Raw genomic sequence first — 14,350 nt, forward strand, 5'->3', positions numbered from 1 at the left:
TGTGTTCAAGTATTGGATGCTGGTCCGTGAGTCAAGATGGAGTCATTATTTGAAAAGTTTTGGAAGCAGAATCTTCGGCCTTGCAGAAATTGTAACAAGTTAAAGGTCTCAAGAATAGAAGTGGGTTGGCGAACGCAGAGGGAACTTTCAGTGCTTGTTGAAGACGTGGAGTGTGTTAAGGTTTGTTCTTGTGTGCCTTTCTTGTTATACTTGTCTGGCCAACTGGTATGATTTGTGGCATATGGATGTAGGTTAGTTGTTTATTTCAGGAAGTAATGTGATGCTCTCTTCAGACTGTAGTGCGCGAGAGGAGTTAAAATTTATTGTATGCGTTGTTTTAAATTTATTGACTAAATGTACTAGAGTGTATTGTATTAAATTTCATCCATTTTATTGCACAATGCAGTTGTTCCCCTAACGAAGGGAGATATGTTGTATCTTGAGTCTTCCTGCTGCTCAGCTAGAATGCATGTGATGTGGAATGTTGGATGAATGGAATGTTAGTGGTTTGTGAATGTCAGTTGGGTGAGGGCTGAGCAGCAGGACAGCTGCTCCTGATGGGGTTATCATTTATATCTTAACAACTTATCTTAATAAAGTAACCTAAATAATCTATCTGAAGTATCCATCTCCTTTCTGAATACATCAAGTTCCTTATGGGGGATATATAGATATATATATATAATTTCAGTAAAATAAAAATGGTCTTAACTAATGCCAGACCTAAAGGTCTTAGGGGAAAGGGTGGTGGGACAGGAGGAGAAGAGAGATAGAGACCCAGTCCATCTCTAAGATTTTCACAACAGTGCATGTGTGATGGAGTCAACTTTATTGCATATGCAACCGAAAGCTGCACTGCAACAAGCATGAGGCAGTATCTCTCCACTAAACGACAAAATCACAAAGATGGTCATTGCATGGTGCTGCTTTTATTAAGGCATCTAATCTATGGGAAAACTTGAAATGAAACAAGGTACAAAAGCCTTGTTCATGATGGTTCCTCTCCAGCTTCTGCACTACAAGTGAGTGCTTCGTAGGCAAAGGTGGGTAAAGCTTAACACATGATTACCCAAGATAGGTGTGCGTGATATGTTCAGGGCTGGAACTGTTTTCACATGCATTTCTTTTTGTAAATAGCAAAGATCCTTGCCAATGTCCCAACAACTTTTGTGAATTAAGGTAAGAAAATGTAGCACAAATCACTTAAGTACTGGCAGGTCTAACACTGGTAAACCAGGAGCAGATCGATAACACATTTTAAGAATACCAGCATGGGATTTATTTACTTACACAGAACCTAAACTGGATTCATTTACAGTCAGTGATTATCCTGAAAACCTAAAAGAGATTTAGCGCCCTTGAGGGCCAATTTTCCACTCTATATTTTGGCGCACATTCTTCAAATAACATTTCCTAGTCCTGGGTTTAATAAATGGTTATCTGTATTTCTACAAGTCAAGTATACACACAATTTTGGCTGGATCTCCTCTGTTGATGTACAAATTCTTCAAATAGGATTGAAAATAAAAATAGTGTTGAATTATAAAAAAAAACACACACACATGCACATGTACAATACTTTTTACATTTACATACGATCCCTTAGATGTAATTGCATTTTTACTTCAATGAGTGCTGGGGACCTCATTCAAACTAGCAAAATAATAAAGATTATTAAAAGCAACTGCAAACAAACAATTACAATACCTCTTAAGTTCTTCACAAAGTCCTCCAGCTTCATCTTGCGTTCAGGTTTCACGTTTGGACTGTACATGTCCGTGTTCAGGAGGATGATTGCAAAAGCAAGGATGAAGATGGTATCTGGATTTCTGAATTGTCTCACAACACCAGGATTACAGATGCAGTACCGCTGGCTAGAAAACACAAAAACAGAACCGAATGAAAAATAACAATCGGAAGACTACCAATGATACAGTAGAAGCACTTTCAGAAAGTTCTACTCCAGAATATCAATAATGCTTGAAATGGCCACACTGGTTCTCCCCACCTATTGGTTCAGTTGGTTTTTGGACTAAATTGTTTTCATAAGAATATTATGCAGTACCGTATTTTCCGGCGTATAAGACGACCCGGCGTATAAGACGACCCCCTACTTTGCCTGAAAAAATTTAGGTTTTGTGCTATACTCGCCGTATAAGACGACCCCCACTTCCAGCTAAGTCCAACGCAGTCCTGCATAGCCATTCCGAGAATGTACCGGTATTTTGAACTTACCGTATTAGTCTAGTCCTCCTCCCTGTGGGTGAGCAGTAAGGCTTTATCAGTGGACAGTGTTACCTAAGCGTTTATTTTACAAACTCAAAGACTGAACTCAAACAAATTGGTTGTATAAACAATCTTGCTTTACTCGCAATATTTTTATTTAGAACCATATGAAAAACTGTCACTTCTGAATATACCTGTTTGTCATGAAACATGTACGGTACGGTACGGTAAACATAAATCAGTGCATGAAACAGTGCAAGTGGATTAAACTTTCCATAACTTTCCATAAATCCAAGCGATTTCTACAGGATTTACAACGTTCCCTTTAAAAGCCTTCAAAATCCTCCTCTTCGTCATCTGATCTCATAAGTAAGTCAATGAGATCTTGTGGTACATCTGTAAGGCAGTCATCGTATGGATCTGGTACCAATTCCGTATCAGATGATGTGGTCTCTTCTTCGGCATCCTCTTCACCTTCCCACAAATAGTCGTCCTCCATACCATCTAATGAATTTGATATGCCACACTTCTTGAAAGACTTTATTACAGTTTCTGCATCAATGTTGTTCCAGGCCTTTATAACAAAGGTGCACAAAACATCCAACTGTGGAGCACGCATGTTTCCTCCTTTTGTGAATGTTTTTTCACCGCTAACCATCCACTCATTCCACTGTTCTCGGATGCGATCTTTAAATGGCTTGTTTAGGCACACATCCAGTGGCTGCACCAACGATGTCAATCCTCCAGGTATAACTGCAGCATCTGTTTTTAGTCTTGCCAGCCTTTGCTTGGTGCTTGGAGTTAAACGAGCCCTGAACATATCCCACACCAGTAGACTACGTCTTTGTAGAAGTCCACCTGGTCGCCTGCTCCATACATTATCAAGCCATAGCTTTACCCCTTCTTCATCCATCCATCCTTTCTCATTCACATGCACAAAACAACCAACAGGGAACTTGAGTTTCGGCATTGTTTTTCTTTTCAAAATAATCATTGGTCTCAGCTTTGCGCCATCAGCTGTGCATGCTAGTACCACTGTGAAACTGGACTTCATGTCCTGTTGTTTTTATTAAAATTGTCTTTTCGCCTTTTTGATGGACAGTTTTGTTGGCAATCATATCGAAATTCATTGGAGTTTCATCCATATTTCCGATGCTACTTAGCGCATAGCCATGTTCATTGCGCAGCCTAATAACGTAGCGATGGAAGCTATGCATTTTGGCATCAAGATCCGCAGGTAATTTCTGGGCAATTTTTGTCTTTTGCCGCAATACCAGATTATTCCTTCCCAAGAATCTGGTACACCAGGATACAGTGGCCTTAAATCTGTTGCTGAGATCTGGGTTAGATTTGGCCCACTGAAGTGCAACCAATCGGATTTTATTTCGGGTCACGACATAACCGCTTTGCCGATGCTCGGCCACCATGTCTGCTACATGCTTTTCGAGTTCTGGCCAATGTGGGGTGCCTCTTCTTAATGCACACTTGCCCCTTGGCATACTCCGTAATGCTTTCTCATTTGCTCTCCAGGCCCGAACCATCTTTTCTGTCACTCCATATTGTCTTGCAGCAGCACAGTTATTATGTTCCGTGGCAAAATCCACAACTTTAAGTTTGTAACTGGCTTCATATTTCCTTCTTCTTGCCACTGCTGGAGCCTTGCTGGGTTCTTGACTGCCAGCCATTTGCACTGGATGCGCTGCTGGAGCCTTGCCGGGTTCTTGACTGTCTGCCATTTGCACTGGATGTACTGGTGCTGTACAGTATGAACAGGTGCAGAGACTGTCTTCAACACCACACGTACGGTACGGCAAATACGGTATCTGCTCACCAGACTGCCTTTCCTCTTCGCAACAACCAGCCAATCACGGCAAGTGCTCTACTGCCTTCGGTAACATTCGGGAACATTCTACAGTCCCCTTTCTATGCCCACGCCCATGTCAAGGAGAGAGGGGCGCGTGCCAAAACGTGCCAAACGTGTCAACACATCGGGCGCTGCCATCTTCGGCGCTGGCTGCCCGTTACCATATACCGTATTTCGGACGTCCTGCTGCCTCGTCCTGCTGCCTCGTCTGCCTGGGGATGTGCAAGCGGTTGGAGGCGCGTGTACAGCGGCAGCGGCAGTCGAGGTAAGACTCATGGCGCCATTTGCTCGCTTGTGAAGCGGTTTGACACCTTCGAGTGAAGTCCTCGCTATGAAAAAAACGCTCGCTTTCGATACTTCATGGCGCGGGGCCTGGGTGTGGACGTTGCCAGGGCCGGTGGCTGTATTTTTTAACATAAGGTGTGTTGTTTCTTGTTACATACGGTATTCCCTTTTGTGAAGCGGTCTGACACCTTCGAGTGAAGTCCTCGCTATGAAAAAAAACGCTCGCTTTCGATACTTGCACAATTCATGGCGCGGGGGCTGGGTGTGGACGTTGCCAGTGCCGGTGGCTGTATTTTTTAACATAAGGTGTGTTGTTTCTTGTTATTTCCTATTGTGAAGCGGTCTGACACCTTCGAGTGAAGTCCTCGCTATGAAAAAGCGCATGAAAACATACCATAAAATTTGGTACCCGGCGTATAAGACGACCCCCGACTTTCCAGAAAATTTTACGGGGTTAAAAAGTCGTCTTATACGCCGGAAAATACGGTAGTCTAAAATACAATGCATTTTACAAATCTAGATTCTTATGGACAGATTACTTTCATTATGGATGCAATTATGTTATTACTGCAGAACTTCCCCAAAGTCCTAAAAAATGTTTTATGTCAAAATGGAGATAATTTAGGGGTTGCCAAAGATAGCAGCTGCTAGCCATAACCGCTGCTACCCTGGCACTGCCCTTGCGATTCCTGGCCTTGAAGGTGGCAAAACAAAGAATATAAAGACTCTGATGAGCACGGTTTACTTTCTGCATCTCACACTGGGACACTGCCTTTCACGTGGGTGAAATTAATACATTCAGCAGTGCAACGGCCACATTAAAATACATAATAAACTAAATACATTTTACAAAATACATATTTGACAGGTTTCATTGAGGTGAATTTTTTAGGGATGCTACATATTAACAAAGATAAGCAGTAAATCAAACCGCTAATAAATGCCAATATAAATAGTTCATGTAAATGAATCCATGTGAACATGATAGCTATAGTAATTTTTAAATCTATTTTAATGAACCTCACTAGGTTTATTCAATCCATTTTCGCTAAAAAGTCGATACGTGGCTTTAGTGATCAATTTTTGTGACGTCATTGGGATCATGATATGTAGAATCACTCAGATTTAGCGTCAAATGTCAGATGATGTCACTTCCTGTGATGTCACAGAGGTCAAAAGGTGTGTGATGTTACTTCTGCTATCCCTGCCACTTTGGTGAATTGGCATCCTTATTGCCCAATCCTCAAGGAGCAAGGGTTCATTTACTTTTCATATTAAATTCAACAATACTGCACATAAGGTGTAGTCACCACCTTGCAGGCGTCCTTGAGCTAATAGTATCTGCAACAGTGGAATAGAAGAATCACCAAAGTACAGAGTAGAATACTCCTAATTGAATCCATGGGTTTTGAAAAAAAGGAATACAAAGTTCAAGAGTCATTGCCAAAGAAAAAACGCTATATTGATGTGAACCTGAGGTGGTCCCACTTCTAGGCACTTTCCGGTTATCACCACAAGGTGGCTTGGTGTCCCATTCCTATAGAACTTGAAAATGTTACTTAAGATTATGTAAAACAAAGCAGTCTGGAGCCAGTGTGGCCCATGGACACTGTGTACAAAAACACTTGCATTCCCAGTCACTTGTAATCCCCTATTATGTTGCTTGAAATGAAACAGCCAGTAATGATGGGACAGGGGTTATGCACTGGTAGCAGGCGAGTGTCTGATACAGTTGAAACAAAGATACTTTAAACGTAAACTTATCTTACTCATACGTTTAGCTACTCCTAAATCATAGAAATTGATAGTAAAAGCAATGTAGGAAGGACAGCAGAATCAGAAAGTGGGGCTAGGGGTTTTGTCAGAATTCCTTGTTTAAATTCTGCATACCTTTAAGATGTTTCCACAGAAAGATCCTTGCAGAAGGTGCACAGAGCTACAGTCCTACAAAATAACCTTAAAAGGCATGTGAAGGTCAAACACCACTGATGCAGTCTATGCTGGGGTAGAGTACTGATAGATCCCACGTGAAGGAGTAGAGCAGTGAAACGTGTTGTGGTAAGTAATACAGACACCTATTCATCCCATGGCTGTAGCACCTGATGCTGACGTGCCAAAGATGATGGGGAAAAAGCCAAGAAAAAGATGGCCATACTGGGTATTATAAAAACATTACTGAAGTCAAGTAAAAAAGACAGATGCAAACATTGGGGCCGATTCACAGAACTAACTTAAGACAAAATCCTAAACTTATTAAATTTGGTATTCACAGAAAGCATTTAGTAGTAGTAAAGTTAGGATTTTGTCTTCAGTTTGACTTAAGTTTGAATTAAGACAGACTTAAGACAAACTTAAGACAAAATCCAAACTTATGTCTGTCTTAACACATTGACTGCTAGCGGTTTTCCCGCTGTGTGCTGGGTTTTCACGAATCCCGAGTAACATGACGAGCTCAGCTCGTCATCAGCATACGAACGCCGTAGCTGATGACGAGCTCAGCATCGAAGGGGTTAAGTGGGTCTTAAGTCAAACTTAAGACAAAATCCTAACTTTACTACTACTAAATGCCTTCTGTGAATACCAAAAGTAGTAAGTTTAGGATTTTGTCTTAAGTTAGTTCTGTGAATCGGGCCCAGTGTGTTATTGATGCAAAGGTCTGACTGTGATCTGGAAAACAGTACAACCTTCCAAAGAACAAATCACCTGGACCTCGATAACTAGCTGCCACGTTAAATATGGCTAACCGACTAGCAAAATCATTTTCCAGATAAGTTGAACAGTAACAGTACATAACATGAAATTTGCTGAAACACAATAATACTCCACTGAGAGCCACAATAACTACAACTTAGCAGCAACTGAGGGAAAAATTCTGGGGTAGGGATGACAGCAAGAAAAGACAAATTATGTGGCATAATGCAGCAAATTTTATGTGTGACAGTATCATTTCACTATTTTTACATGTTCTTATACATACTGTTCAGGCACACACTTTGTCCCATTAGTAGAAGTTTAACAGGTGAATACAGTAATCGAAACTGAAAGGTGAGTTACTACTTGAACCTTATGACGGGTCTGCCACTGCATTGCGCTGTGTGCTAACGTTCAATCAGTTTGACCTAGAAACATTTTTTTTGCCCTGAAACGTGCAAATTACATAGGTGATAGGGGGGACCTGCAGAAAATCTACAAATATGCAGAATATGCTGCAGACGTAGAATCGCAAAATGTTAGTGGCCTTGCGTGCACTTTTTTGGGTGTGCCCATGTACACCAAGCTTGCTATTAGCCTCAATCTTTTTTGTTTCTAATAGCCATACTCTGTGCCATCCTCTTTGTGCTGCTACTCTCTAAACAGTGAATCCTTCCTATAAGATCTAAACTTCAGACTGGTAAACTTTAGTCTTTGGGGTATCTGATAAATTGGGGTGCTGTTACCTTGATCATTTGCTTTGTCTCTGTTCTAATGCAATCATAATGATATTTTGATGCCATTACTGACGTCTGGCTGTGCGTAGGAGTACCTTGCATGTTCCACAAACCTCATTGTATTATGGCCATTGCTTTGATACCTGCAGTCTACCCTAAACACTAACATTAGGTGGTGAACGAGATCTTTTGTGAGGTCATTAAATCCACCAAACTGTAGTGCATGGAATGCTTCTGGGGACTATTTGTCAGATACCGGTCAACTGAATGGAGTTAAAAATTAACCATTCAAAGTTGTAAGAACAACATTGCTGAGAAGACCATACATCCCAGAAGATTTAGAAATCACCAACTCAACAACAGAAAATCTGAACAGCAATAGACCACACCACCATGTCGCTTGTAGGGAGTAATCAATTTTTCAATTAACACAGTAGTTAAAAGTAAAGTGAGGGGAACATCCAATTATTTCCCCGCCAGTAAATTGTGTGTTATGCACTTCTTTATAAACATACCCATATGCTCTCTCTTCAGGGTCCTGATTTTAAATTACTTTTACGTTTCCATGCTGTACAGAGGGTACATCTTACCCCCATTCTACTCCTGCATTGGCATCGAGCACTGCTGCTAAGCATCACCAGGGAGGTGGTGCATGACACACCGCTGTCATGCGCCTGCCCCTCATGTCCACTTTAGCTCTCCTATTTCAATCTGAACGAACATGTTGATGAGGGGCCGAAAGCAGTGTATCTAGCTATGGCCCCAGTAACTCTGATCATGCTCTTAGCCTCCGGCCGTGTCAGCAGCCGCTGTGCGGTCCTTGCACTGCACTTCAAGCTCCGTCCTAGACTAAAAGTCCACCAAATCACTATAAATTATCCATACAGTAGCTCATAAGCAATGGGATAGTCTAACATCCAAGGGTAGATGTCACAATGTGCTTGCTACTTAGGTGATACTATACATTCTGAGTAGATGTAGCGTATCTGTGGTGGGATCTACTTTTTGCAAGTGTTTCTGGACCAAGGACCAAAGAAGTATCTGTTGATAAGACCGCTGAGATCCCTGTGTGTTGTAAGCCAGTAAACAGTTACTTTGTCAAACCCATTGAATCGGCCAAGTACAGCACAACTTAGAATTACTATGTAACACCTTATACTGCCCTTGGAAAAGTGGAAGTCTGGTTCTAAGAAAGGTAGCTATACAAGTACAATCAGCCAGTCTGCTTATCTCGCTCTTGTCTTTCTCTGTGGGTATTTTATATTCCTTTAAAAGCCATCACTACACCACCGCTTTAAAATAAGCAATGGTCTTGGGGTTCGCAGAATAATTTAGAATGGATTAACAGAGCATATATAAAGTTGAACTTTTAGGATATTTTGAAAGATGCCATGTATTTATGAGAGTGAGCATCTTGAACCTCTCCTGTTTGAGAAACAGATTAAAGATTCTGAGGTCCCGGATGGGGCGTAACCTGCAATCCTTCTTGGGAATCAGGAAATACTGGGAGTAGCATCCCTGACCCCTTTCCTGCTCCAGAAGCAGCACTACTGCACCTTTTTGTAACAAGACAAGAACCTCCTTCTGAAGGAGAAGTAAATGATCCTCCGTGCAAAACCCTTGGCAAGGAGGATAAGGAGGAGGGAATTTCCTGAAGGGAAGGGCGTACCCATTTTCTACTAGATCCAAAACCCAAAAGGTCCGAAGTGATCAATTTCCAATCCTGTAAAAAATGGGTAAGCCGGCCTCCCACAGGACCTGCATGATCCAGGATTGCGGATATAGGGCTGCTTTCCTGCATTACCAGGACGGGTTGGAGAGGTAGAGGAGGAGGAGGAGGAGGAGGAGGAAGAAGGTTGCCGCATGGTTCCACGAAGACGACCTCTGCCTTTACCCCTATAGGACTTGTACAAGGGGGCCCAGATCGTCTCTTACGCCGACGACACGCAACTCCTCTTCACATGCGGGAAAGACCAGGAGTTTGATGGAGGGAGAATTCGGGACTGTCTTACATTGGTCTTTGACTGGTTCCAACGGAACAGTCTAAGGGCCAACTCGAGCAAGTCCGAGGTTCTATTCTTCGGTTGCGGTGTCGATCCGGAGTGGCAGCACTGGTGGCCGTCCGACATGAGCCCTCCTGCACAGTCTTCCTTGGTGGCTAAAAACCTGGGTGTCAAGCTGGACAACCAGCTATCGCTGCGAACACATATTCTGGGTCTGGCTGGCACCTGTTATGGAATTTTGAAAATGCTCCGTAAATTCCTGCCCCTGCTGTCTGAGGAGCACAGGCGTATTACTGTGCAGGCTCTCGTCGGTTCTAGGCTTGATTATGCTAATGCCCTCTTCCTTGGCCTCCCTGATTACCTAGTTCAGCGCCTACAGGTGGTACAGAACTCTGCCGCCCGGGCTATCTTTGGCCTGCGTAGACGGGCCCGAGCTTCCAGGCTGCTACAGGCGCTACATTGGCTGCCTGTCCGGAAGCGGATCCAGTTTAAATCCCTGACTCTGATGCACAAAGCCCTGTTTGGATCAGGGGCTGGATACCTGCGGCGGAGACTAGCCTTCTATCGACCAGTCCGCTCCTTGCGCTCGGAATCCCTTTACAAAGCGGTGGTCCCTCGGGTGAGGAAGGCCCGCACGGGAGGGCGCTCTTTCAGCTGCAAAGCCCCACAGCTGTGGAACTCGCTTCCTCTTTCGCTGCGCAGCACTGCCAATTTGTTCCAGTTCAGGAAGAGCCTGAAGACCTGGCTTTTTAATCTTTAGGCTGTTCTTATTGTTTCAGTTTCAGTTCTTTCTCTCATTCTTTTGCTGTGTTGTGTTATTTTTATTCTGAGATGCAGGTGGAAAGCGCCGGGACACTCTTTTCGAGTAGCCGTGCGCTATACAAGAACGCTGTAACATAACATAACAACATAACATTTTGTTGCTGTTGCTGCTGCTGTGGCTGTCTGAAACCTCGAAAGGAAGACTTTCTAAAACAAAAGTATCTTCTATAGCCATAACCCTTTGCCTGACCGAAAGACTTCACTGTGGCTTTACCGTCCTTAAATCTATGCAGAGCAGAATCAGCTTTCTCTCCAAAACGACTAGACGCATCAAAGGGTAGATCGAGAAGGGCAGCCTGTACATCGGGAGGGAACCCAGAAGACCTCAACCATGCATGTCTTCTTGTTGCAATGGATGAACCCATCACCCTGGCAACCAAATCCGCCATGTCTAGGCCAGACTGGATGACTTGACGAGCCGCAGCCTGTGAGTCCGCCAGCACCTCATCCAAATTTCCCCTCTCTTCCTCATACAATTTTGGAAGAAGTTGTTTGGCAGAGTTCATAAGGGCATGAATGTATTTACCCAACAGACCAGTAGCATTTGTAGACTTAAGAGCCATACTAGCCGATGAGATCTTTTTTGCAGATTGTTCCAACTTCTTGGAATCCCTGTCAGCAGGAGCCTGCAGAAAAGCACCTGTGGACTGCTTCGAACAAGAAGCCTTCACCACCAAACTCTCAGGAGAGGGATGAGATGAAAGGAACACTGGATCTCCTGGAGCAGGCCTATACCTTATGGACACCGACCTTGAAACTGCAGGAGCAGGAAGAGAATTGCACAACACATCAAGGATTGGCTCAGTCAAGGCATCATTAAATGGCAAGAGTGACTCAACAACAGAGGAAGGAGAATGAAGCACTCTGTGAGCAAACTAGGCTTATACTCAACCATAGGGAGCTGCAACTCCAAGAGCTCTGCAGTTTTCCTTATCAAAGTATGATCAGGTGCAACTTCTTTTGAGGGAGAAGCTGTCTGTGAAGCAAAGTCCCACTCCGGGGAAGTATCTAGTCCACTTGCCTAACACAAACACTCAAACATATCCTCTGTATCATAAACTTCACCTTCCTCCATCTCTTCAGCCTGGTACTGCTCCTCCTCCAACAACCTCTGTGCTTCTCTCCACGAGTGCATCTTATGTTGCCGCGTCTGCAGCGCCACACACTGCGTCGATGGCTCTGGGAGCGGCGTCGAAGAAGGATCCACTGTAGTAACAGGCGCCGACCGAATCCGAGAAGGTTCATGGGATGGAGCCAGGGACTGCACATACGGCGTCAACATCCTCAGAGCGGAAACTGCCAAGACGGCGTCGTCAGCATAAATGGCACAAAGGGGGCCTGAGGATACTGGTGAGGCAAACCCAAATTAAATGCCATAGTACCCATGGGACCTGAAGGTGCACCAGAGGGATGTATGACGGTACAACGCGAGCTATTACCACGCGTACTGTTAGAACGCGTGTTTTACAACGCAAGTCGTTACCACGAGTTGCGCTGTAGGGTGCGGACTTAGGAATAGTTTAATTTACTATTCCAACACCAGTCCCCGTGGATAGTAGGGAAGGTGTTGGAATAGTAAATTAACTATTCCTTGTCCTTGAGCGCCCTCCAGTGCAAGTCGTGGTTAAGACTTGCGTTGTAAGAGACGCGTCGTAATGGTAGCGCAGGGTAACTTCCGCATCGTAAAGGATGTTCCCCGCACCAGAGGGGTACGAGGCCCTGGCAAACACGCCATGCATCGCATTTAAAAAATGCGATGGATCCGAACCTGGAGCCGGAAATTGTGGGTACTGAGCCGGTTCAAGATCCAAATGAGGCACCTCTGGAGTCGGAACCGCCCGAGGTACAGGCGGAGCCGCAGGAGCCAAAGGAACCTCAGCCAGATCCAACACACCTTCTGGAGTTGATGAAAATCTCAGCGTCCGTGCCTGCGCCGGAGTCCCCTTGTAAGATCGAGAATGAACCAGAGTCACCTGAGGAGACACTGAAGGAGAAGGAGAGCGAAAATCCTTTTCTCGACGTTGAGGTGCTGGGAAAGGCGATCTCGAAACCACAGCCTTCGAAGAACGGCGCCAAGATGCATGCCTCTTCTTCTTCCTATGCTTCCTCTTGGAGTCATGCGACGTCGACGACCTTGACTTCGATCGTTTACGACCCCTTTTTTCTTTTCTCGCTTAGCCATATACAACTCGGCTTCCCGTTCCTTCAGAGCCTTTGGGTTCATCTTTCTGCAGGAAGAACAGTCCTCGACATCGTGGTCAGACGACAAACACCACAGACAGTCCTCATGAAGGTCAGTGATCGACATATGACCCCCGCACTCTTTACATGGCTTAAAGCCCGACTTCCCCGGGGCAGACATGTCAAAACACAGAAAGATACAATCAAAATTACAAAGCTTCCAGTCGAAAGTATGGAGAGTACCAGAAAAACTTAGCGTAGACAGCGCGGAAAAAAGGGAACTGACGTCATCACGCCAACGTGGTCCTCTTATGGCGCCAGTGACGTCATGCGGAGCCATGGCATTGTGACAATCTCGTCGGCGTGGAGAGCTAGGATAAAATTTCAGCTGAATGCTGGCGCAGGGGATATTCATAAGGTGAGGAATCCACAGGCAGATGTATCCATCAGATGTGCTATACATGAAAATAAATTAAAATACATGTGATCAAGCATGATCAAACCGTGGCAGGACATGATAAAATAATGTATCGGTCCTTCATACACGGGACTGAGTTGGGCACCGAAAAATACTATTTTAAAATACTTTTAAAAAACATATACAGATAACGGTCATGTGAGCAGAAACTCTTGTTTTCCGGACCCTCAGTTTACAGGAAAATGAGTAAGGAAACTTCAATATAAAGGTTTGATGTAGTGTATATTTATATTTTTCATTCTTTTTTTGGGGAGATCTAAACAAATGCTTAAAGGGAACCCTCAATACTACTTGAGTAACAGTCATGCCTTTGTCATTTTCAACATGTTTCTTACATTGTGGACTGCACCAGTCACAAACAACATTGATTCAAAGGCAAAAGAATGACAAACATTTCTGGTCCTGTTTACTGAGAAACCTTGGCCAAGCCAAATTAATTTAAATCATGTTAGTTTGCTCGTTGATGTTGGGAAATAATAATCGAAGCAAATTAAGTTCTGGAGTCTATCTCATCTTATTTATATAATTAAGAAATTGTGGATATATTTAATGAATTGAGTGACTGATCTCCTCAATTCATTAATGAAGCCATTAGCAGTAATTGCCAGCTTAATAGGAATGATGACAACGTGTCTAATTTCCTTCCTCTGCAATACCACTGTGAAAGCAGTAAAAGAAACAGGCCTTCTGTGACATTCTTCATTACTTTTCACCGAATAGAAAATGCTCAGCAGCCTATCCAGGATTTCGCAGACATTAAACCTTGTCAAGGAGAAGAGTTCATAATAACTACCATATTTTCTTTTCATTTAACTTACCTCTTAATTGTCATATCTACAGCACAGTCAGTCATAAAAAGAACCAATAACTATAAATGACACATATAGCCCGTAGTGCACACCAACATTCCTCCACCCTGCTGTGCACTAACACAGATGTGAGTTTTGAATAATATGATACTACAGCCTACATGTCCAGGAATCACCATAAAATTGTCTTTTCGCACTTTAAAAAACTGTCTAGCCTCACCATGAGGTTACCCTACAAGAAACAACCAAATTAA

General features: G+C 43.5%; 1 protein-coding gene across 22 annotated transcripts in view; it reads right to left on the reverse strand.

Moving 5' to 3' along the window:
• The window catches only part of IQSEC1 (IQ motif and Sec7 domain ArfGEF 1), a 691,123-nt gene that overhangs the window by 70,245 nt on the left and 606,528 nt on the right, over window positions 1-14,350 (reverse strand). For all 22 annotated transcript variants that reach the window (XM_086938999.1, XM_086938992.1, XM_086938993.1 and 19 more), the window contains one exon: window positions 1,708-1,874. In XM_086938999.1, the coding sequence (XP_086795125.1) occupies window positions 1,708-1,874 (167 nt within the window). The remainder of the gene's footprint in view (window positions 1-1,707; window positions 1,875-14,350) is intronic.

Source organism: Lissotriton vulgaris, chromosome 9, assembly GCF_964263255.1.
Source record: "Lissotriton vulgaris chromosome 9, aLisVul1.2, whole genome shotgun sequence".
NCBI classification, from domain to species: domain Eukaryota; kingdom Metazoa; phylum Chordata; class Amphibia; order Caudata; family Salamandridae; genus Lissotriton; species Lissotriton vulgaris.